This window comes from Gadus morhua, chromosome 4 (genome assembly GCF_902167405.1).
Source record: "Gadus morhua chromosome 4, gadMor3.0, whole genome shotgun sequence".
In the NCBI taxonomy this organism is placed as follows: Eukaryota; Metazoa; Chordata; class Actinopteri; order Gadiformes; family Gadidae; genus Gadus; species Gadus morhua.
The window spans coordinates 15,938,309-15,964,307 of NC_044051.1; the positions used below are offsets into that span (position 1 = coordinate 15,938,309).

At 44.9% G+C, this 25,999-nt stretch overlaps 1 protein-coding gene across 4 annotated transcripts in view; it reads right to left on the bottom strand.

Annotated features, from left to right (window-relative positions):
• Positions 1 to 25,999, bottom strand: part of rabgap1 (RAB GTPase activating protein 1) — a 73,934-nt gene that overhangs the window by 43,424 nt on the left and 4,511 nt on the right. Inside the window, exons 2-14 of one of the 4 annotated variants that reach the window (XM_030353266.1) lie at positions 19,146 to 19,422; positions 17,014 to 17,043; positions 15,858 to 16,254; positions 15,470 to 15,683; positions 14,191 to 14,365; positions 11,886 to 12,046; positions 7,061 to 7,171; positions 5,402 to 5,468; positions 5,042 to 5,144; positions 3,774 to 3,943; positions 3,297 to 3,459; positions 2,538 to 2,631; positions 133 to 283 (exon numbers count right to left, since the gene is read on the bottom strand). In XM_030353266.1, coding sequence (XP_030209126.1) covers positions 133 to 283; positions 2,538 to 2,631; positions 3,297 to 3,459; positions 3,774 to 3,943; positions 5,042 to 5,144; positions 5,402 to 5,468; positions 7,061 to 7,171; positions 11,886 to 12,046; positions 14,191 to 14,365; positions 15,470 to 15,683; positions 15,858 to 16,254; positions 17,014 to 17,043; positions 19,146 to 19,304 — 1,995 coding nt within the window. In that variant the 5' untranslated portion in view covers positions 19,305 to 19,422. Of the gene's footprint in view, positions 1 to 132; positions 284 to 2,537; positions 2,632 to 3,296; positions 3,460 to 3,773; positions 3,944 to 5,041; positions 5,145 to 5,401; positions 5,469 to 7,060; positions 7,172 to 11,885; positions 12,047 to 14,190; positions 14,366 to 15,469; positions 15,684 to 15,857; positions 16,255 to 17,013; positions 17,044 to 19,145; positions 19,423 to 25,999 lie in introns of those variants that run through there. The other 3 variants (XM_030353267.1, XM_030353269.1, XM_030353270.1) reach the window with 3 other exon arrangements.

Sequence of the window (25,999 nt, forward strand, 5' to 3'; positions counted from 1 at the left end):
CGTGGGTCATTAAAGCGTGTGGAAATTCGGACCCCCTGAACAGAGAACTGAAACAATGGGGGTAAAACACAACTACACACACAAACATCTACCGCCCGTTTTGTACGTTGGAGGCAGGTATAGCCCTCTTACCTTGGTGATGAGGGTTCGGTACTCTTCCACCTGGTGGTCGTTGTTATGGCAACCCGCCAGGAGCTGCCAGACCTCTCCTCGCAGGGCCTCTGGAACGCCGCTGCGCACCAGCGCAGGCAGCTGTCTGGGACGTACCGATAGGTTGAGATGCCTGGACCACAGGGGGGGGGGGGGGGGGGGGGGGTATGGTAAAAATGATTATATGGATGGATGGATGGATGGATGGATGGAGGGAGGGAGGGAGGGATGATGGTTGGATGATTAAATGGTTGAGGGATGGATGGTTGGATGATGGAGGGAAGATGTATGGAGGGATGGATCGATGGCGGTCAGGAAAGAAACAGGAGACTAATCAACATGAGAGAATGAAAGATTGTCATTATTCAATGTCTTGAAAGTGTGATACGACTGAGGTGGAGCAATACCACTAGACCTTTAGAAAAGCTAGCAACTGGAGCGACAGTAGTACAGGACAGATTAACTAGACTAGGCCATTATCTGTTTTGTACGTTTTGCATATTATAAATGCAGATGGTGCATTTGTCCCAGAAGAAGAGAAAGTGCTGAAGCAGGACATTCTCAGGAGGAAAAACAAGTGAATCTCCAGTGAGGAGCTACCGTGTGGAGTGGGCGCAGGTTAGAAATCCCTCTTCCATGGGGGTCAATAAGCTATTTACTTGGCGGACTAGTTTGAAAACGTAGCAAATATGGGGACTGAAGGTTAATGGAAGTAAAAACCGTATAAAGTGCATGTGGTCTCTCCCTCTCTCTGCACTACCCCTCCGGTAGGGCACCAAAGAGACGGCTCTACAAAGATAAAGTTCACATGCACACGTACACAAACACACACATACAAACACACACACACACACACACACACACACACACACACACACACACACCGACAGACACAGGGAAGGAAGCTCGGAGGCATGGCTGTACCTACGTACCCACTAGCACATGATGAGAGATGACAACAAGCTCCCTGAATCCACCATGACTGTCTCACTTTTTCCCCCTCTGTTAATTCATTCTCTCTCACTGTTTATTTGTTCCAACCCTCGGATTATGCAATCCATGGCATTTTCTGCTAAGACTAAGCACCGAAACAAGGCATACTGTGAAAAGTGTGTGCGCCCGTGCGTGTGCGCGTGCGTGTCAAATAAAGTAAGGCCAGGCCTCACCCCCAGGGGCAAGATATATCTCCCCCTCTCCCTCCCCCTCTCTTTCCCTCCCTCCCTCGCCCTCTCCCCCACTGCCTCCTCCTTTCTCTCTCTCACTCTCCCTTTCCCTCCCCCTCTCTCTCTCATACACAGAGGATATTTGGAAAGCCTTGTTATTTGTAGGTCTTAAGCCAGGACTCCCCAAGCCCACTGGTTTGGGTCCTTTTCATTTCATAATTCATTCAGCAGCTGATATCAATGTGTTAGCTCTCACTTGATCTTGACCCCTAGGTCTGATCTCCCCGAGTCAGATACATGACACCTTCAACACAATTATTCTGTGAAGGCTCATTCCCGTCCAAAAAATAGGTTTCTGAAACACTTGTGTTAGTCAATCTTCCAGGGACTACCCTCTATGGTTACTTTCTTCAGTGGAAAAAGGACCACATGTGATTGAGTAACGGAATACTAGGCAGTGTTGTCTAATAAGACATTGAGACCAGCAGTTTGAATTGTAATGTTGCCTTTCAACGACTGACTGACTCTGAAAGCAGTGTGTGCTTGCTTTAAGGACGTTTAGCCACACGTCACGAGTCTGTTGTTTGTTTTGGGTACACAACTTCATCTGCGTCAATTGTTTTTTTTATACCCTGTTGATGCCAACTATCGCAGATCCTTGTCGCTTCCTCGATAATCTTGGACCACAACTCGTTAGAAATATTAAAATTATTCCTTGTAAAAAGACTTTCTTGCCCATCAATTACAAGTTTTATCATCCTTAAATGGAAGATTGGGACTTGTCTTAACAGTGTTTTTCTATCACTGTCAAGACAGCACATGTACAAGTAAATAGATTAATTTTGTCGTTTTATATTCATGTGTGCATCGGAGTGTTACAGTCAAGATATCATTAAATACTTGTGTTTCTCTTAACTAGGTGGTGGGTGGACTCCAAATGTGCTCATGCCAACTTCACAGCAAAGCAGCTTGAAGCTTATGCTAATTAAATCCCAGCCATTTTAATTGAGTTCCTCACAAGCTTTTGATTAAGAACAATTGAAGCAATGACACAGGAAAGCCATCTTAATGAGCTACTTATCAGTAACTCTTTCCTTCCTGTGCCACACACAAAGAATGAAGTCATTCACTCAATGACTTTCAGAGACAGAGACAGAGCGAGAGAGACCGAGACAAAGACGGAGAGAGAGGGAAAGGGACACAGAGGGAGAGAGAGATGCTCACCATTTGGAGAGCAAGTCCCCCCAGGTCTCCAGGATCTTCTCGGCGCACTCTTTGGAAACGTCTCCTGAGCCGCTGAGCAGTGGCTCATCGTTATCTGGGAGACGCAGGGGAGAATGTGGCGTTGAGGATGAGCAGGCACTTGGAGACGTACACAAGACAGACCGACTCTATCAACCAACCCAGCCCACAGATAGTGGATCGGATCTTCTGGATAATTTAAGCGCCAGTTAATAACATTTCCGAAAAACATTAAAAACATTTCCTCTGGGAACCCAACCCATATTTCCCCAGATTATTTTACCATCATCTACGCTTTAAAAAGGCGGGAATGTAAAACGCTTCGAAGAAACTCCCGTTACAAGCCAGATGAATAAATAAACATCCCACATTTCGAGACTGTAAACAAACATAAGGGACATTTTAATACTAATAACCATCTATTTTTCTTTTCCGTCTATGTATTACCATGTAAACAGTTAGCCGACGCATTTATCTTTACATTTATCTTACAAATAAGGTTGAGCGCAATCATAGCAGCCGATGAAAAACTGGAGAAACTGAAAATCTGTCATTGACGAAGTATTGAAGTGGGTGAAGACTTGTTGGTGTGTGCAGCTTACCTGCAGGCATCCCTTAGAAAGATGCCCCCTTCTGGAACCACCCAGTCCCTTCCTCCCCCTCCCTCTTCAATCCCCCCCTCCCTCTTCAATCCCCCCCAACCTTCCCTAAACCCCCCGACACTCCACAGTTGTGAATCACCTTCCTCCTCCTCGTCCTCAGGCGGGGAGGAACCCCCGGGCCCTGTGGTGAGGGCCCCGGGGCTGGCCGTGGTCTTCCTCCGCTCCCGCTCTGCCTCGCTCTCCAAGCTGAGCACCTCGTACAGCGTGTCGCTGGCCGGGCTCTTGCGCTCCTTGCGCTCCATCTGAAACCACAGGAAAACGAGTCAGATGGGGTGAGGCTACAGCACATTGTAGTGGTTTAACAGAATGCATGAGTTATGTTAAGGGAAATGGAACAATAAGACAACCTTTCTCATCAATCGAAGTTTAGATATCCCCTGTGGAAGTTGAAAAGCCTCAACCACATGTTGGTTCTTCACTGGTTGGAAATGACAGTAATGGCTCCTCACATTTTTCACTTTTGAATGTGTAGTTCAACATAGCGCTCCGTGTCCCTATCGTAGTTTGAGAAAGTCTCCGTGTAGCTGACGTAGTTTGGCATAGAAGGTCTATGTACCTGTCGTAGTTTGAGATAGAAGGTCTCGGTGTAGCTGCGCTTGCTGAAGGGCCAGTAGAGGCGGTCGTTGGGGGAACAGACCCGGACCCTGTTCTCCAGCAGGAAGCGGACGGGCTCCTCCACCTCCGTGATCACCAGGTCCACCGCCGTCGTCATGTACATGAACTTATCTGTCAGATAAAAACATGATACATTCAGGATCAACCCAGCATGACTGGTTGAAATTGTACACATTGCGACTCGATGCTATAAGCTTAGAAAGGCATGTGTACCTCGATACATAGGAGCTGACTCCGTCCATGGACAAAATATTTGTCAGCATATATTTGACTGATTAATGAATGTTTATTGTGAAATCACATGCATTTCTGTTTTTTTCACTCATTCCTGCAACTTTGGTGCACATTTTACACAAAAATCTGAGCAAATTCCACCCCACATTTTTGGCCACAACAATTACACACAAATATCTACGAAATCCTGCGAGGGGGTGGTTGTTAGATCTTCAAAGGCAAACCGGAGATGACACATTTCGCAAGAACTTAGGTAAGCTAAACTACGAGGCAATGAAAGGCCAGTGAATATCTGCAATCACATGGAAATGAAACATCAACAGATACCCGAGGACTTCTGCCTCGCTGCAGTTGTTTACTTTGAGCACAGCAGGCTGCCTGCCTCTATAAGCCAGATAGCTCATGCTAGTGCTGTATGGAACCAATAGTAGCTGGTCTGGTCTCTATCAAGCCAGCCTTAGTCCAGGGGATTCCCACAACTTTTTTTTAACAATGCAGTGAAAATCATGTACATTAAAAAAATGATTGAGGCAGACATCGAGGCCAGCTGACTTTATACATAAGTGGCCCACAATTTTTCTTTTGTTGCTCAAAATTGATGTGTTTAATGTAGAAGCAGATTTCGGTATAAACCTTTGCAATGTCATCTTTTAACTGCGGCCATCACTTCTGTTTAGAATTATTCAAATTGATGTATAATGGTTATAAAAATCCCACCGCCAAACCACTTGGGTATTTAATACAAGGAGAGGCCCTTCGCATAACTTCCTCTCCACCCTTAACGCAACGTAACCCTGGTAACAGAAGGCCCTCCCGCCATTTCCCCCGCAAACGATGCCATTCCTTCAAACCATTAAAACACGAGAGCTTGTTGTGTTAAATCACGAGCTAAATCGCGGTCGGTTAAATGTTGCAAACGTGCTGAGGGTGAACAGACTGCATAAGTCAGCCCCGACGGCGAGACCGGCGACGTACCTTTAGGCGTTTCTTCGTTCACGGCCTGAAATTGAGGAGTGTTGGGGTGCCAGCTTCCTGTGATGATGTACGACTTCCCGTCTGAGCTCTTGCCCATGGACTCCTGGTCGGGGGTTGGGGAGGGTGAGAGGCAGAGGATGTTCAGACAAACACAACCTTATACAGAGGGCACTGCAGATGTAAACACCCACAGGCATGCGCCACATGGCCGGCGAGGGCAGAAACAAACAGAGGCATGCACAACACACACACACACACACACACACACACACATAACATTGCCAGCAGACACAAGCAGATAAATAAACACACACAAACACAGACAGAGAGACACAGAAACAAGGACACACAATCACCCACCAGGTCCAGCAGGTGCATGTCGCTGTTCTTCACGTTCTTCCCTGGGCTGAGCAGTAGGCCAAAGCACCTGACACACACACACACACACACACACACACACACACACACACACACACACACACACACACACACACACACACACACACACACACACACACACACACACACACACACACACACACACACACACACACAGTAAGCTAAATGGGGAGCAGAGGCAGGAACAAGAAACAGAAGTATAAATCTGCCTAACCCTAACCCTTGAGAGAGAGTAAAACCAGTTGTGCAAAAGCCAGGCATATATTAAACCAACAGCTTCCTGGACAGCCCCGGGACGGGACATTAACCATAACACCCCTGCCATCGTGATCCCGTCCCCATCCTCTGGCTGGTTGCTGGGGGCCTCGCCGTAACCCGGAGGCTGAGCAGGAGGTGATGGAATGTACACACGTCAAGAGTGTGAGAGTGGAAAATGAGGTGACTCCCGCCGCACACCACACGCCAACCCCGGGGCCCTAATCCCAGGACACTCAAGAGTAGACCGCGAAGAAGACGGTCAGACGGACGGAGGAGGTCCAGTGTGTGTGTGTGTGTGTGTGTGTGTGTGTGTGTGTGTGTGTGTGTGTGTGTGTGTGTGTGTGTGTGTGTGTGTGTGTGTGTGTGTGTGTGTGTGTGTGTGTGTGTGTGTGTGTGTGGGTCCCACCAGGCACTGTAGGATACGGATGCCGCTTATCGTTTCGTCTCCCACCTTTATGCCGGGCTTACAAACCTTCCCCTTAGAACTTTTCCCAAACCGTTCAGCAATGATGAAGACACAAAAATGGACATAGAGGCGGCGTGGGACTCGGACTGGGTTCACACTTTTCTACTTCAAGCACAATGATGGACGCAAACACACACAGACAAGACAGAACTGCCGCAGTCAGCCTGTCAGGATCAGCCAGGGTCGGGGTTTTAGATGCCTTGCTTAAGGACACCTGGACATTATGGCCGCTACATAGAGTACCATAAAATGACATTATCCATCCACCCATTGATAGATCATATTTAGCTACATATCAATCTATTTATATCCAAACTTTCCATCAATCAATCCATCTATCCGTCTATCAATCCCTGCATATATCCGTTCAGCAATTGGTCCGCCCAGCTATCCATCCTTGTTATGTTATGAATGAGCTATCGATGTATCTACCCATCCATTCATGCCAAATGGTGCTTTTAGTTACAGAAGTGAAAGCATCAGTGTCAGCATCACTCGGTCAGGGGGGGCCTGGTTTGGACCAGCATGAGCCAATGCAAGGCACCATGTGCCAGGAACCCATCAGCTGCAAGCTTTAAAGTAAGATGACAAACACACACATACACACACACACACACACACACAAACCTCGGCCCTCGGCCACTAATATGAAAGTTTGCTCTATTGTGTGATCGCAATTGTCAAGTTATTACTCAATTAAGCATTTGTTTACTTGGCAATATCCTTACCAATTTATAAAATAACTTACTACAGATAACATGTCCCAGTCATGATCGATTATAACAGAACCGATCTAATCCAAAACAGCTCAAATTAATCCTTTATTGAGTCCAGTTGCTGGTTATATACCAATACATGCTTGTGGATATACGTGTTTTTGTGTGCGTGTTCTGTACCGTTCTATGGCCAGCTCTTTGTTTGACGTCTGCTGGACATAGATCACTATCTTCTTGTCCATCCCGGCTCGCAGCTTGAAGCTTTGCTTGTCTTTGTCCTTAGCAACGGCACTGGATGACGACGGAGAAAAACATGGGACACGACACGTTAAGATACGTTTTATCCATTTTCTTACGCAGGAAGAAGATTCATGACGTAGTATGGGTGAATGATGGATAGTTATGAACATATGGTGTTCATAATAGTTACACACAAAGAACCACGTTCATCTGAATGAAATCTTTCAGAAGTTAAGGAAACCAGTTCCTTTGTTTGAATGCCAGATAAGCCTGTATTTAGAAGATGTGCCATTGCAATATCCTTTCGTTTTTGTATATTGTGCTGTATAATATAGTTTGTAAGAGAACTAATCACCTACTTTTCAAATGATGTGTTGGTTTATACATATATATATATATTAGGGATGTTAAACGACTCGTTTTCTGTGAGTCGACGTGTAGGAGGCATAAATCGAAAAATCGATCGATTTCTTCTCTTTTTTTCGGCCCGAGGCTGCAGCAGTTGCAGAGCTCAAAGGATCTGCGCATTCCTTTAAGACAGCGGCCCAGTTGGCCCACCCGTCCTATTTCAAAAGTTGCTATCAGGAGCACACCAATAATGCATTTTTTTTATGAAGTTAAGTTGATATAAAAATGATGATAAACAAAATATCAAAGAGCAGGATTGTGAACCTGTAAATTCCCAATAGGCAAAATGTGTCAGCGTTGTTTTAATTAGGAACGGCAGTTGATGATGCGCGCCTCCTATTTGCAACGAAATTGTTTAAGTCGGACATAAAACCATTTAATTTAACAGAGGCTACACCCACTAAAACAGATATTTTCGTTTTTAAATAAATATTTGTAAACGAAAATTCACGTACGACTCAGTCGTCAAAGCTGTCCAGGCATCAGTGGTGATAGCAACTTTGTCAGCTGAGGACAGGATCTCGCGGAGGGAGGCTGCTGCTTCGCGGTAGGCTACATTTTCTCCAGCCTCACAGTCATCGTTTGGCGACATGGCACTGTGTAGGTTGGCTCGAGAAATGAAATCAGATTGCGTAACCCAGTCCCCTCTACTACGCTCATGGGCAGCATATCTCCGGCTATCATCTTAGCTAGCAACCCGCTGATTCTTTCAGCCCGGCGGCTATCACAGGATCTCACCGTAAAGTTTGCGATGCTGCCTTGCTGGCTGGAAGGCTTGGGATGCCTCCTTGCCAGGTGATTCAACATCACGGTTGTGGATGAATGGTACGCAAAATGAGGCATAATTTACACTGAACTGTTCTGTCATCAATCTTCATGAAACTATCCCACACCGGACTTTTAAGTGAAGATGCCATTGTCATGAAAGGACAAAGGAAGAGATCGCTCTTGGGAGACGTAGCGGTGTAGCAGAACAGAAGTGACCGTTAGAAAAACAACACAGCTACGTCTCCCATTTGGAAAAAAAGAGAAGGATTTATTGTATTTTGATAATTTTTAATTGGTTATTTTGAAAGCAGAAATGGGTAAAAAAGTTTAAAAAAAAAACGATTAATCGATTTCTATTTTTAGAGTCGTTTAGAGCACGAGTCGAGAATCGACCGTTGAGTCGACACATTCTTCACATCCCTAATATATATATATATATATATATATATATATATATATATATATATATATATATATATATATATCTCCATGGTACCCACGGATATAGACAGATGACTACAAATGACTCACACTAGCTTTTCAAATATTATTCTCCTGAAGGTTATTTTTATATCTGCTAACTTCTTGTCATTTACTTGGAGAACTAAGTAACTGGGGTCCTAGATGCATTTCAAATCCGGCTGACAGTGCAAAACCATCAAGGAAAACGTGCCAACACAGATAACAACGTTTCCCTCTTTTTTTTTATGACATGGCATGTGAAACATGCCTTCCTGCACACAGAAATAATCAAGAACCAACAGGAAGGAAGTGTGTGCAGGCTAAAAATACTCAAAGAATATCAGAACATAGAATATTTACAAACAAGCTGAGTGGTCTGAGGACTCGCGGAAGTGACCGAACCAAACAATACAAAGCAGCAATCTAACGACAATCCAGGGAAGCAGACTAGGTCGTAAAGGGTTATCACCACGTGAAAAACACACAGTCACTGAAATAACAACAGACTGATGTTCTTTCCTTTCCTTGGCTCTCGATCATCAGTGAGTATCAGTAAAATCAAATCGGGGGGTGTGTTGGAAATTAGGATGAAGGAGAGGAAACAACCATCCCCAGAGTCCTCAGAGAAAACTTAAAAGAACTAATAATCGGAATCTTATAATTTGTTGTGAATGGACACTTTAGCTCAGGCGTATAAAGAGCGGAGGGGGTGCTTAAATATATTTAGGGCTGGCCCGATTACATAATTTCCAGCTCTGAGTATTAATCAGATTTCCAAATGCATATCTGAATATTGGCTGGGTGGAGAAAAAGGAAGGAACATTTTCTTAAGTAGCCAAACAAATAGCAAAAACAACATATCCGGTCAATGGTTATGGGATCCACTCATCAGTGTGAGTTTGACTTGGTTACGGCAGAGCTTCAATTTAGCCTAAAAGTTTCCGAACACACAATATGAAAGTAGGCCCGACTTCCAATCATCACAAAGGAAGTGGAAGCTGTTTGAACATTGTGCAAAGTTTTACAACAATTCCACAGCAGGTATAGTGCTATTTACCCGGTCACACAGCCGCTATTGAGGGGGATGGATCGCCATAAGAAGGAAAACATCTTTACGTGATCTATTCATGTTTAAATGAATAGATCACTAAATAACCAGTACGTTATTATTAATAGGTAGAGGTTTATGGTGTCTTTAGGACTCTTTTGAACATTGAAATAGCTGCTAAATACGGTCATTATTAAAACCCTTCTAAAACGATTAAAGCCCTGATGGCTGGGGGGTAATGGATTGCGTATCAGCACACTGGACGGCAGCTGTCAAATTGACACTGAAATATGTGAATAATTTTTTAATATCCAAAACTAATGGTCGATGTGACGCGTTCTCGGAAGTCTAGCGCCCATACCCCTTGTTCAGTGATATGTTTTCTTATCACTGGGATATACAGAAGAAATGTAACCTAGCCGTCTTCCCGCAGTCCAAATATGCAAAGACATAAATATTTTGTGAACAAAATATTATTTGTCTTTACTTTTTTTTTCATAAAACCAAAACAAAAATCGGAATATTGAATTAAGATTTGAATACCTACCTAATGAACAAATATAACTAATTTGTATCCCGATTTTACAGCCAAAATTGCAGCTGCAACTTAATTTCTGGAGCCGCTTATATGTACGTTTGGCCAAAGAAAATGGCTTAAAAATTATTTCAGTGATATGCGTTCGACAGATAAGTTCCTAATGCCGTCCAATGAAAAGCCCATACGCCCATTAACGTTAGAGGTTGGAGAGCAAAAGAAAAAGAAAATAAATAAATATTGCCATCACTTCATAACAGACAAAAAAAAAAAGGAAGACCGTTTTCCACAATGGGCTCATCGTCCGTAGACGACAATTCAAAGCCTCTTTGTCTATTTGAATAGCTTGCAAAAAGGAAAGACACCTTGTTTTTTAAATCCATCAAAAGGTTCAGGGTTATCCTCAAGCTTGAACATGCATTATTTTCTGTTACCCACGGACGCTTACTCAACCATCAGTAGACCACCAAGGAACATTGTGATATTCAAACTATTTCGGTACGCTTTCTAGCTGTTACATGTTAGTACAGTATTTGGGTTGCTGGCAAAGATGCATTATAAGATGCTTAAATTATATGTCTATACAACAGAGCTGTTTATTTGTGGCATTTTGAAAACGCACAACCCCATTTTACCTCTCCTGTGTCTTAAAGAAAATGCTGCATTAATTTCCAAAAATACGGTAACAGGTATTTTACATTTCGTCCTTCCTAAAACAAGGATGGGAGAACAATGTAAGAGGTTTGACTCCACGTGTGTGTGATGATGACGGCGGTGATGAAGATGTCTTAGTCACGAAAGCGAAGGAGGGATCATAAAGGAGTTGATAAACGAGAGGAAGTACATGTCAGCGCCTCTATGGAAAAATGAAAAAAAAAGGGTTGCTTTGGAGTTATTTTTAAAATCTCTTCCTTTCTCTCTCCCTCTCTCTCTCTCTCTCTCTCTACATACATCTCTCTCTCTCTCTATACATCTCTCTCTCTCTCTATACATCTCTCTCTCTATACATCTCTCTCTCTCTCTCTCTCTCCATACATCTCTCTCTCTCATGACGCACATGTTCTTTCTCACCAGAACAACATCACACAGACAGTCTGTGCGCGTGCGCGTGCGTGTTTAAGGGGTCAGGAGGGCAAAATGAAAGGTCTGAAAGGGATTATTTATACCATGTAGTGCACATTCCAGACATCGCTTTTTAGCGATACCAGACAGAAGGAATTGAATAATTAAGTCAAGGTTTTACTTTGTGCACTTCAACTCAAATTGGCATAGAACGCAGGTGAGCAGGTGATTACTAAACCCTTTAACAAACAGCCGTGTTATTATCAAGTTATGAGTGTCACATATGAATGACGTGCAGCAGATCATACAGTGTGTGTATATGTAAGTGTGTATACATTTCGTGTGTGTGTGTACGTGTGTATACAGTTTGCGCGCGCGCGTGTGCGTGCGTGCGCGCGCGTGCGTGCGTGCGTGCGTGCGTGCGTGCGTGCGTGCGTGCGTGCGCGTGTGTGTGTGTGTGTGTGTGCGTGTGTGTGTCCCACCTGAAGGTGCCCTTGCCATCGTCCTCCCTGATCTCCAGGCTGACCGTGAAGGTGAACAGGTCCCCTTCAGGTGTGAGGGGCGGGGCCTGCTGCGATGACATCATGGCCTTCTTGGCTGACCGTCGGAAAGCGGTGGCGAAGCTGTACAGTATCCGGCTCACCTGTGGTTGGGGGATGGGACACACACAGACACTCTATATTAAAACTCATGTCAACAATGCTGATCATATGTACACCTGGTCAAAACACCTGCAGGGGTAAACACAGACATAACATTATTCACGCCAGGAGATTCAATGTGATGTGATTAAATATGGAATATGAGTGAATGACCACAGGGCTTTGACCAAACATCTAGAACTCAGCAAGTTATTTTCCAGAAGTTATCCGTACTCACTTCGATGGATCTGGAAGAATAAAGCATGATTTCTTCTGATACGGAATGCTTACTGCCAACACAGACCAGATATGGTTCTGCCCAGACCACATTGTTATACACAGAGAACAAGGTTCTGGACAGAGTGAACAGGGTTCTATGGATCTGCAAAAGGGAACATGGCACTTTGCAGACCAAACGGTGCTGTGCGGAGAGCCCGATTCTCCGAGGCAACTCCCATCAAGAAAACAGACTGTTGTTTTAACTCGCGTTGTCATTTACTTGTCGTTTCCTTTGGTGTGTCGTTGTGTGTGCGTCAAAAGACAGCAAATCAAAAGCAGGCTGCAGCAAGACACAGCTGGCCCGCTGAAACAGATTTCTACATGAGATCGCAGGGGGTCCCAAAGCCATTTCAACCCCCAAGAACAGAGGGTGGGGGAATGGCTGTTTTCAATAACTTTCAGTGTTCTCCCTTTTCTGTTTCTTTTGGGGGGGGTGACTCGTTTTCTGAGTCATCCTACACAATGCCTTTGTATTCTTGAGCGGGAAATGTAAGTGGAGCTACATGGGGTGTGTGTGTGTGTGTGTGTGTGTGTGTGTGTGTGTGTGTGTGTGTGTGTGTGGGGAGGGGGGGACTGAATGAGGGAGATGGAAGAGCAGTTAGAGGGGGGTATGTGTGTGTGTGGGGGCGTGACTGAGGGAGATGGAAGATGAGTGATGAATTGGGAGAGGGGGGGTTGGGGGATGGGACAGACGCCCTACTAAAACTAAATAAAATCGATTTAAAAAAAGGAATCAGAAACAGTAATTTTCACGAAGAGAACAATGGAATTGTTGTTCTGATCCTCGGGGTCTGTTTTATCTTTGGTAGACCGAGTCCAAAAGGGATAAGGCGCCGGCGACCACTGATTACAAGGAGGATCAAGTACGGTGTTCCCATCTTATTGATTCATGTCAACGATAACTATTGCTGGATGGCTTGGACCATGAGTCCAGTTACCACTGGCGTCAGAGAGCTCTGGCCAACACACTATTCAAGAGAAGGATCGAAGGAGAGTGCGAATTCAATGCCAGATGTACGCACTTCACAGCAAGATCGGATCACCATGTGACTCATGTGTGGGGGGGGGGATCCTCATCATACTGGTTACAGTAAACAGCTCCTATGAAGCCAGTCAAACACTGCCAAGGGAGAAGGATCCCTTATTGACCAATGACCTATTTAGTAATGATAGTTCATCTTAACCGCATTTAACCTCCCAGCAGATCATGCGGGAGACCTGGTCTGACGTGATGCCACGACCGTCCCTGAATTCCGGATGAAAATAAAACTGGCATTTTAAGAAGAAGGCGATGTGAGAAGGCAAATTGATTCGAAATGTGTTTGGGAGATAAGACATGTTCTGTGGTCTTTTGTGTAAAACAAATTGAAGCAGAAAGTAGAAGGAAGTAATGCCCCCTCGGGTGCAGAACGCAGGGCTTCAGAGGCTGAGCACTGAATAGGTTTTGTGTTGCTCTTTTTTTAGGTTAGAGTTTGGTGAGGAGCGTGACTGTCATGATTTAGAGAGGAATCCGAGACACACAGTTTCTCCCAGATAGATGGTCGGGATGTTGACAATAGATCGCAGTGTAGGTCCAATGTGCAGATCAAGGGGGGCGTGTGTGCGCGTGTGTGTGCGGCGCTCGCGTGTGTATATATGTGTGTGTGTCTGTGTGGGTGTCAGTGTGTGTGTGAGTGTGTCTGTGCATACATAAAGTCCTGTAAATGCAGCTCTTTCTCCCCCTGTTGTTCACCGTCTGAACAGCAGGCAGGTTGTCATTCATTCCGCGCATACTTTCAGCGTTCCGCTTCCTCCAGGAGAGTGTGTGTGCGGTATCGGACTTTAAGTACCGGACGCTCGTTCCTAGAAATCAACACTTGGAGCTCACCGCCTCTGGGATCTGGCAGCGGAAGACGTGGATCCTGAAGATCTCAGAGTTGAAGTGGCTCTCGGTGAAGGCGAAGCAGTCGCTCTCCGTGGTGCCGTCGTGGCCACGCACGCAGAACAGGATCTTGTAGATTGGGTAGTTGGCGATCTCTGTGCTGGTGACGGGGTCTAGCAACCTGCAGGGAGACACACCATACGTTGGCTTACGCACACTTAAGGGAGGACTATTGTGAGTGAGTGTGTGAGTCAGTGAGTCGGTGAGTCAGGGAGTAAGTATGTGAGTGTGTGTCCAATTCACACATAAAGTTAGCCTCGTGAGACCATCCTGATCTCTGACCGGTCTTGCCTGGAGCACATTGAAAGCCTCTCCCAGAAAATAAAAAAACGCTCGGACCAATCAGTGCTCCGGGGAGGGGTTTCAGTTTGTGACAAACAAGGAGCGCAACAGGGCAACATTTTAAACGGCAATTGCTAAAATTAAGGAATCTACTGCTCAATTGATACAGTTTCTATTAATTTGACCAAATAATAATATTAAGATATAAACAGAAAAGCTTTTCTCCTCGGAGGAAATATAATTGTGAAAAGCAAACTTGACCATCTAGATGATCTCCCGAGGCTAGCATAAATGCTACACTCTGTTTAAATAATCTTTCGACTTGGTCGACCTCGCTATTGATGTGCTGCCCATTTATTTCTCTGGAACCGTGGCACCACTTCCGATGGCTTTGCCTCATTGTCATTGTAACAAACCCAAAACAAATTGGACTTTCTTCAAAAACGTACACAGTATCACAAAAAAAATAAACACTCAATTTGGATTAAAGTCAACAACGAAGAGTGGAAACCAAGCTTCATCTTTCATAGAGAAGTTATGGTTAACATGTTGGTGGACCCACATTGATCCCTTCACAGGGTCTACCCAACACGATACGATGTACACAGTAAGCACCTTAAAACCCGGATGCTCTTTAAAAGCTGACGGGCAGCCTTTTAGTAATCGTCCTCAATGGGAACAGATCACGCTCGCAGCTTCTCCGTTCCGCTGATGGCTTTACTTCCTGACATGATTGCTCAGACTCTACCCCAAAGCAGCGCCCTATGTCATTGCAGGTCTATGGACATATAAGGGTTGCCTTTCAACAGGCCTTTTTTTTCTAGGCCTTAATAAGGAAGCGCATTATCTGCACCTCACACCTTTTTACAGGCGCCCGCCACACGTTTCCGGTGTGCTCCGCTTCTCGGTTCTCCGGCGCCCGGGGGGGGGGGGGTCCACTCACCTGACGGTGCCCTCGGAGACCCCTGGCACGGACAGCACCACGTCCAGGGGCAGGTTGCACTGGCCCCGCAGGATGCTCATCATGCGCAGGGCCTCCACCTCGCTGCGGGGCGCGTTGACCGAGGCGCAGCCCAGGTAGGTCAGCTGACTGAACACCACGCTGTCCTCGTCTGGGAAGGGGGTCCCGGGGCCGGACTCGGGGGACGACTCGTCCGCTGTGGAGGGGACGGGGATGTCGGTGAGGTCGAAGAAAAGGACACGGACGAATGGACTGAATTCTCCGTTCACTATGTAGAACCTCAAATCCCCCTGTACGACCTGAAGTCTCGTCCCTAGGACCTCAACACACCCCCTATGACCTCAACTCACCACCTAGGACCTCCACTCACCCCTGTAGGACCGCTCGTTGAGCTCGCTCTCCTGGGACCCCTGTACGGGCAAGACCAAGTCCACCGTGGACGGGGGTGCACTGAGCGGATCCATCCCAGGGAGCACGGCCATGGGGAGCCCTCGCTCGCCCCCGCCGGCCTGGTCCACGCTGGCCTGGTCCGGGCCGACCTGGTCCTGGTCCCTGCTGGCCTGGTCCGGGCCGGCCTGGTCCTGGTCCTGGTCCCTGCTGGCCTGGTCCCCGATGGCCTGGTCCCGGTCCCCGGAGGACTGGACCCCTCCGGCCTGGTCCGGGGCGGGCTTTGCCGCCGCCGCGGCGATGACCCCGGCCAGCGACGGCTCCATCAGCACATCCTCCAGTTCCTTCTGGAGCTGCTGCTCACTGCCGTTACCCACGATCTGCCACACGCACACACACACACACACGCACACATACACAAACACACACATATATATAAGAACAGACATATGGAAACACACTCTGCAATCAATCCATACTGAACATAAAAGGTAGAGGTAGAGAATGACTTCCTGCCTGGTTGAGTGTAGATCATTTTACCATTTCCCACGACTGTACTCGATTTCTTTGAGTGCATTGTTGTGTGCGTTATAAAAATGCTTTGATTTAGTCGAATTAGTGACAGTGGGCGAGTTAATCAAAGGATAGCTTATCATTAGTTGATATTAAGCAAAGGGAGCCTGCAAGCGAGGGCAATCAAAAGGCTAGCAAACCAAAATGCACAAATAGACTAAAACGTCCTCTCCCTGGGAGACAAGGTAAGACTGCAGGGGGGCACCAACACATGTGATTAGGGCACAATCATCTCAAAGATTACGTGAAAAGATTCCCTGTGCTATTGTGCTGTGTCTTTTTTTAAATATCCTATACCTTAACACTACGCTGTGGGATTATAATTTCAGTGAGAAAGCATACAGGCTAGTCAGACTGTGACACAGCTAGCCATAGAGCAAACATGCTACAGCCAGTGTGGAGAGGAAACAGTCTGACCATAGCCAATCCTCACAGGCCATTTCAGAAACACAACCACAACAGTAGCAACAGTGAGAGCACAAAGCACAGACAGAATGACCACAGGACCACATCACGGGAGTACAGCAGAGAAACAGGGTGGTGGGGTGGGGAGGGCAGAAACTGACCTTAAAGCTGACCCCTTCCTCAGAAATCACCTGCATAACAAACAACAAGTTTAGACACACTGCCTTCTTCCTTCGCTCTTTGAGGGGTGGGGAGGGGAGGAAATGTGGCCTGATGCTAACATTGATGAAAACCAAAACATAAAAGGTGATGTAAAAATGGTTGAACAGATGGAAACCTCCTCACTATACGATCCAAACAGTATTTATACAAAGAATTCAGTTCTTATCTCGACTGCCACACGATGCACAGCATCTCAACTTCATGCCTATTAGTTGAAGTCAGGCATTTTATTGTCCGAGAGGTCACTGGCATATACCTATTAAACTCACTATTTGAATAAATTAAGTGTTTTTTCTGAGAAAAAGGGTTAGGGCTTTCTCTCACAAAATCCCCCAGCAACTCATATAATGTCGGCGTTTTCTGTGCTGGAATTGAAGCACGCTAGAACCTCTGCTACAATAGCGCCCCCTTCTGGTGGCTTCACAACTCACAGATCACATTCAAGAGCAGCAATGCAAACAAGAGTACAAAAATAGAAAACGTACAGTAGTCAGACGCACACAAATCTAATTTAGCAAAATCGGAACTGGGAAATGTGATGAGAGGCCGAAGGTGTAACCTAGATCTGAGAAGAGGGGAAATCGGACCAGACCAACAGGCTCGCTATACTGTAGTGCCTCCACCATGACAAGCATCTCTGTGCACAAAAGACGCACCCTTCCCACACATCGCATTATTCTCCTCCTTCACAATGGGCTCCCGCCCCGCCACAGGCAACACTGCCCTTACTAGATTTGCTTTCTTTGCATATCCGGGCTTAACAGTAGTAGATGAACCTGAATGTCTGCTCAATTAAGCTCCACAACTAGGCACCATCTCCGTGATGGGGAGGATTCGCTCAATCCTTCTGAACATCATCATCAACGATTATGTGAAATGCCTTCATTTATAAACTGCTAGCACGGGATGCATCTGCATGAATCAATAAACAGAAACGTACAGCTCTAGTATGCAAGACGACTAGTATGTTACCAAACCTTAAGTATAAAGGAGGTAACTCAAATCTCTTTATAAGGTATTCAAAGAGAATCTGTGGATAACTATTATTTTAGAAATGACTTATTTATTCTTTCCTTATTATTTATAATACCATCTGATCACGTCCTGCTGTAGATGATCTAATCTCATGATATGTCACACAACAAGCCAGTTAGAAGACACAACATTTAGGACACTGGAGGAAAATGCTTAAGGAGGACGATGTATTAAAATAGGAGCCAAGCGTGCGATGGTTAGCGATAACGTAAGGCTGATGCTCTTTGAGATGCAGTGAAATATTGTGGGATGGGATTCAAATACACGAAGAAGCTTCTTTTCACCAAGTGTTATGTGGGCATGATGTATATACTGATGTGCTTTGGGTTAATCATGCCAGAGGAATTAATTCCCGCCGTAAATCCCATGCATTTACAGTGTTAAGACATGAGGTCCTTCTAGGGCTGCATAACATGAAGAAAACATCCCAATAATGTGTTTGGTATTGAGTCGTGGTGTGTTGTGATACAACATTTAATAATGTGGGCATTTGAATGCATTCCATAATGCATGTGCTACAAGTAAACATTATCTGCATAGAGAAACAATGTGAGAAAAAAAAGAACTGAGGCTTATGTGTGACTCTATTGGACAAGCAAGTGTTTGTAGACCTGCATTCAATTAGAGCCTTAACCTCTCAACTTTTCATCCCTATAAACGTTCTGCCAGTTGTGGAAATGTGAATCGCCATCCTGATTGAAATACATTATTGTGCAACCTTAGTTCCTCCTTTACCAACAATTTTTTGTTAGTTTTTATGTTATTCCAAATAGTTTTTGCAATGATGCACAAGATTGCATATTTAGTACTAACTGCCAATCAATCAAAAAGAAAACCACGCTGTTAACAAAAATTGTTTCACACATATCTTTAAATAAAGATAAGAATGGTAAAGCAGTGGCTGATGATTCAGCCTCAGCTGTAAATCTATATATTTGATCCTCGCCCAACACAAGCATTCAGCTGTTGTGGTCCACCGCCTCGTCGCCAGGGCGTCTCTTGGGCTGACCCGGTGGCCTGGCGGGGCCACGCTTACCTTCAGTCCGGGCTTCTCGTCATCGCTACCGTTGTTGGTGGACGACGAGGGTGTGTGGTCGTCGCCCAGCCGGGACACCAGGACAAAGTCCTCGCTGTTGAGCGTGGACACAGAGTCTGAGGAGAGGCTGATCTTCCCCACCGACCCCTTGTCATCCATGCCTGCCGCTGAAGCCAGCCACCGCACCGCAGCTCATGAATGGGATGGAGACGGAAGGGAGGAGGAGGAGGAGGAAGAAGAGGTGGTGAAGGTGGAGGAGGAGGATGGGCAAAATCACCTGGAGAAGGACAAGAAAAAGATGGAAGAAAAGCCATCATGACGAGATGACGTTCACGGAAAGCTTTTTCTGTCGGGCCCGCTGGAGAGAGGACCAGCGAGATGGTGCCAAGGTGACTCGCTTTCCCAAAGCAACAACAACAAGAAGAGTAAATCCTTTCCGGGTTTAGGTCCCTGGGATGTGCGATAAGAACCGGAGGCTACTCCATGTTCTTGATATTTCCGATAAAACAGGCTGAATCTTCCCCTGCTCATGCTCCCTCTCATCTATTAATGGAGGCCATGGGATGGGGCTTAGATCTTATCACAGTAGCTAGAATAATTTATCAACTCAAAGACTCCCACAAGAACTAAAAAATAAATAACTCCCAAGGGCTACACTGCACTTCAATAACCTTTTCATTCATAAAGAATCCACACATTTTGTACATTTTGGAAGATAGCTCGAAGCAATGCAATGCTGTGTGATGATTTCTAAGAAAAACTCCATGTGAGGCATTCTTCTTTCCGTCCAGGAAATAAGAGTCCTGTCCCGATCTGTCACATAAAGTGGATAATTCAATTCAAGTATGGCAGGCCTAGTTCCTACCAGGAAGTATCCATGGTGTTACTGAAAACGTTACTGAAAACGTGCCAACACAACATCCTAGCCGAAAGATTCCTGTTGTGTAGGCAGTGGCACCACAACAAACCATGGTCCTGATGTGCAAAAAAGTGAGCCGATACAGACATACTACTGAGGAAAGCAATAGAAACATCTTTTGATTCAGATTCACTGTTATCGTCAATTTGCCCCGTGCTTGTGTACACAGAGTCTCTAGTGCATTTTCTAAAATGGAATCCCTGCACAAGGAGAAGCGATACGCAAAGCAACCTTATGAAAATGAGCACAAACCAGAGAGTGCCCAGAGCCACATGACAACATGACCACACTAGGGGTGTGATGTACCTGCCATTTTCTACAACCATCACTCGAACAAACAACTAGTCCTGAATAAATAATGTAGAGGTGTAGATACTAGATGCATATCAATGAAAAATTAAACACGATGCAGAATACAAATCTAGCTCCTAGAAACCGAATCTGGCTATATCTTGAAAAAGTTCCTCCAACAGATGCAGCTCCAAGACCTCCTAAAGTTTTTAAAGCATATTAGAAAATAGCAGTGGACACCGATTTACAAATGGTGACCTTCTCTGTTTGTGGGAGAAGTCAAGAACATCTAGATAGGCTCACTTAATCAACGCTTTCATCGAAGCGGCTATGAGGCCCCCATAATGCACCACACTCAAAGGACGAAAAAGACGATCTGCAGTTGGAGAGATGTCCTTGCCAATGGGTGTCCAGGCAGAACAAGCCAGAGTCATGCTTTTGGGTCAATAGAATCACAATCAGATGAGACAGAGAGACAGAGAGAGAGACAAAGCGAGAGAGAAAGAGAGCAGAACACATTGAAACAGACTAGGCAGGGGAGGGTGTCAGGACATGAGTATAGCCTAGCTGCAAGTTTTTTAAAGCGATGATAAAAAGTGAACAATAACAACTTCACAATTGTATGGGCGGGGTTGTGTGGAACTAAACACAATGGAAAGTAAATACCGTTGAGGAGAAGTTCTCCATACGTATGTAAAGCATGCTCTTGTACTGTGCTGTAAATAGGCTACGCGGTAGCAGATGTAAAAAAACAAACAATATATAATACACTTTCTCCATGCAAGCGGGTAAGAATTATTGTAAATGGGTTCTAACTTGGTCTACCACGTGGCAAGGCTCAATATACTCCACACATTCAAATCAGCTTGAAGGAGAAGCAGGAATATGAATAGATGGAAATATCGTGAGAACGGAAGATCCTTTTTTGATGCTTAACGCACACCTTGAAAACCCTTTATCACATAATTATATATTATATATACATGATGGGCGTGAGGAATCGATTACTCGAGTACTCCTCGTTACAAATGAACTCGGTTGGTGGACAGGCAAACTCGAGTTTGCATATACACACACAAACAAAGTTTTCTGAAGCAAATGTATAAATTTTCTGTCGGCGCCACTAACGCATGACGTGGGCACAAAGAAAATTAAATGCATCCATTTCCATGGCGCGTTCCGTGCCGTGTGCAGGCACGCCAGAAAAGTTCAAAAAGTTAAGAGATGGCGGTTAAAGCAAACCGCAGCGAAGAATTGAAATACTTTAAAGAAATAGGAGATCATAAGGTGAAATGTAAAATATGCCAAGCGAAATCGAGCTACCAGAAAGTACTATGCGGCAATATGCTCCTGAAACACAACGGTGAGTTCGGGAAAGCAGACCCGCAGCAACGGTGAAAGTGAAAGTGTGTCGGCTATTTTCACCGCCGCAAGACGCAGCTGTAATCCCGGGCGTGTAGAGAAGATCGCAACGCTGAGTGTTTCCATAGTCCATTAGCTGCCGTTTTATTTGCAGCTTTAAGCATTTATTTGCAATGGTTAGGCTACTTGTTTCGTTTTTTTAAAACTGTTACAGGCCTTGGTTCGACGTGATTTAAATTGTGAGACGCATATTTATTTTTGTAAGGAAAATGTGTTTTGAACGTTTGCAAAAATAAATAATGAATACTCTGATAACTCTGACTGTTTTGATGGAGAATAAGCATTACATGTTTGGTTGGTAATATTGCCGTTCATCATCAGGCCTATTCAGGGGCGGATCTAGAAAAATATTCATGGGGTGGTAAGAGGGGGAGAGGAGATTTTGAGGGGTGGCACCCTATGGCAGGTATATACAGTATGCCGATTTAATAGCCAAATCAATCAATATTTACTTGGAAAGCCCCCACATTTAGATATTTTGACTCAATAACATTATATTTAATTTATTGTGGGATGAGTAAAGCCTTACATTTAAACATAAAAGGTTTCAGACAAAATTTAATAAATTATTACTGAATAATTACAAAATTAACCTGCCTTACAACGAACGCCTGCACTATTACACCAGCAGGGGCATGGGGCTAAAAATATATGCAAAGAGAGCTGCAATATGTACTTCAGTTAACAATAAGTTGGTATTTGTCCATGAGATATTCCTATCAGATGTCAATCATCAGTCCAACTTGAGTGCAAATATCACTTTATTCACCGATTCCAATAATTTACATACAATGCCACCCTCAAAGCGCGGTGACATAGAATAACTCCCAAAGTAGAGTGTATTACCTGCATGCTTGGAAGAGCCAAGTGGGGATTCAGGGGAAGTGCTATCAAAGATTTCCCTCTCTTTCTTTTTTTATATCTTTAATTTCTAAGTATTTTCAAGACCTTTTGGGTTTACCATATTATTTTTTTTGCTCTTGATGTGAAGCTTGTTTTATTATTAATTATTGATGTCTTATATTGGTTTATAAAAGTTCAGACAGGTGTGCAACCAAGTAGATTAGAGATGGCCATTTGTAAATAATTTACAGAAGATGACTTGCATTTTGTTGTCCAAGTACCTGTGACTTGGTTCAATGACAATAAAGTTTAATATAATCAAATCGAATGACTGTTGATACAAAAGGAGGCATATTAAGTTAACGGTCAGGAAAACCAGCTGAGTGTAGAAGGGTTTGTGTTTGTTAGCGCGTCTTTAGCGCGGATTGCAATTCTTATTGCAGCCTGCAGGGTTATGCGAGAAACATACGGAGGGACGCGGTCGCTGAGCTCCGCCGCCCCACATTGCATGACACGTTAAACTCAACTAGAATCGCCACCATCAATTTGATATCAACAGAACAAAAATAGTCGGAGGCGGGGGGGGGGGAATATTTCCTGGTTGCATTCACTTGCAGTCGGACATTTGAAACTCGCTTTCGTAAATGTCTTGTAAAAGCAAAAAAAAAAAAAATGAATTTGGCACTGCCAACTGGGGTGGCAGCTGGGGTGGCAAGGCTTTTTTTAGGGTGGCAGTTGCCACCCTATGCCACCCCAGTAGATCCGCCCCTGGGCCTATTCCTGCTGCAGATGCATTGCATTCTAAAAATAGATTTGATTTAACGAGTACTCGATTGATCCTCGAGGAATTCCTTCGATCACTCGAGTTTGGAATTTACTACTCGTGCCCATCCCTATATATATAATTAAATGACGGCCTCCTGTTGTCCATCACTTCGATCAGGCCTCATTTCTCTTAAGGTAGCACGTATGGTGCAGAGAGGAATAGATGGGGTCCCTTTGATTCTGTTAGCAAGGGCTTCTGTCCTTTGTATGGTTGCTGTGTGCATGCGAGTGTGTGTACGGCCCCATGGGCGTGTGGTTGTTGGGTTCAACCTAGCCTCATCAGCTGTCTGTCAGCTTCTCTTTTTGGTCAAGAGAACTAGGGAGAGAAACAACCAATGGCTAGTAGGGACGGTGAACCAGGAAGAAAAAGACCAAATGTAAAGTAGTAAAAGGGGAACCAGGAAGAGACCAAATGGCAAGTAGGGAAGGCTGAATAGCACTGTTATGATGCTTAATTACTTCCTCCATTGATTTGAATATATTGCAATTTCTTTGTCCATTTCCATTTCATGCAAGAGTTTTTTTTGCATTTGAAGAAACTTTGAGATGCACGCACAAGTATGAAATGTGTCATCTCAACTTACTTTTCGTTACAACAGAGACTGATACAGAGAACCAGGAATGAGCTCATTAAAATGCCAGTAATTAGACCTGGAATGCTAAACATGCGCGGAGAAGGAAAAAAGACTAAAGAATATAATCTGCGAATCGGGTCCTTACAGGTCTCCGAGTTCAGACTAACAGGCGACCAAGCGTAGCACTAAGTGGTGGTTGGGCAGCGCTGGTTGGGCAGCCTGTCACATTGTTGTGTGAGGGAGAAGCTTCCAGGGATCTCCAGCTGTACGGAGGGCCAGCGGGCGAGGCAACCGGTTTGGCGTGCTATCCCAACACAGGAAGGCGTCGAGCAACAGAAGGTTTTGGCAGAGAGATCATAACAAGCTATTTCGGGATGTCTCTCTCCCCCAACCCCCCGCCCAGCCCACTCTCCCCCCTTGCGCCCTCTCTCTCTCGGTGTCTCTCCCCATCCTCAGCCTCCATCTAGTGAACACTGTACTCAGTAGTAGAAAAGGAAGGTCAGGGAGAACAGGTGAACAACCAAGGCTTTGTCTGCCTTCTCTTCCTGCCAGGTCCAAAGCAAACTGATGGAGAAACTGTCGATCCCAAATGGAAGTCCTGGGGTGTTGGTGTGTTGCCGAATTGCTGTTTGAAAAAAGCAAAGGGAGGGGGAAGTGGCAGACTGCAGGGTGTGAGCGGGGTACCCTTCTGTAAGCTTTTTGCAGGGAGGGACTGTTTGTTTAGTTGTACAACTGTATCCTGGAGCAGGCAGTACAAGCAAGGAATGCACGCGGTTTCAGAAAATGAAATGATGTCGTTCCCTTGATTGAGCAATACAGATTAAATGAGTCAAGTGTGTATGAACACCGACGCATACAGTTAATGGACACACCTATGATTCTATGAAACTGCTTAGTTAGGCAATTCTTTGTGTTTCGCAAGTTGTGTTTTTTTACCATCTGCCAGAAAGCTGACTTGAAATAAATATGCACAGCCAAATCAATCCATCCAATGTAAAATCTGTGGCAATATAACAACCAGTGTGTGTGTGTGTGTGTGTGTATATAATAAATATATATATAAACACACACACACACACACACACACACACATACACAAACACACAGTATGCTAGTCCTGTGATCCTGATATAACTACTACGAAGTTTGAAATTTCTCCCTAATAATATGCACACATTCATTTCAGAATGTGGATCATTTGCATGGTATAAAGGAACTCTTACGTTTTTTTTACTTCCTGATGACCTCTGTGGACAAAAGGAACAACACATCTCTGTGGCTAATTTTATTGTTCTATTTGGTCAATAATTAAAGCAATCAGATTAGCTAATCTTGTTTCAGGCCTACGATATAACCTTGCCGATTCTGCGGGGTAGTAATGGTGGCAGTGATAGACCCTGAACATTGACTTGTGGCATATTGTTCAGAATTCAGCTGCTTTTATGTATATGAGAAACACACACTACTTTACAATACACACACTCCATCCAATCTGCCCTCCCCTTTTCAGTAATACTCTAGGGAAGACCAGTGCTTTATCCCACTGGATCCGAAGGCCTTGGACATGTGGCAGTGATATCCCTGACACCCCTGCCACATGTGCTGATACAGGGCCGTGAGGCTGAGAAAGGATGGAAGTGATTACACAATGGCTAGCACTGTACAACACTAGTATGCACCGCCCAAAAACAAGCTTTCCTTTCTGTGAGAAAGAAGTGAGCCCGCCTATGGATTCTAGCGATTCAAAGTGCCTACTGTGTGATGCTAACCTCCAGAAGAAGAGGTGATTTCTCCTTCTCTGGGGCTTGAAGAGCTTGGTGGTGTGTGTGCGCCGTGCATAGAGCGTTCGTTTCTCTGGGATGACAGCCAGGTGTGCAAGGCCAATGAGATCACCTGGGACTTTGAGCTCCGGGCCAAAATAGACCATATCCCGTGTTAATGGAGAGAGCCGCTAAAGTGCACGTATAAAACCCTTTCTT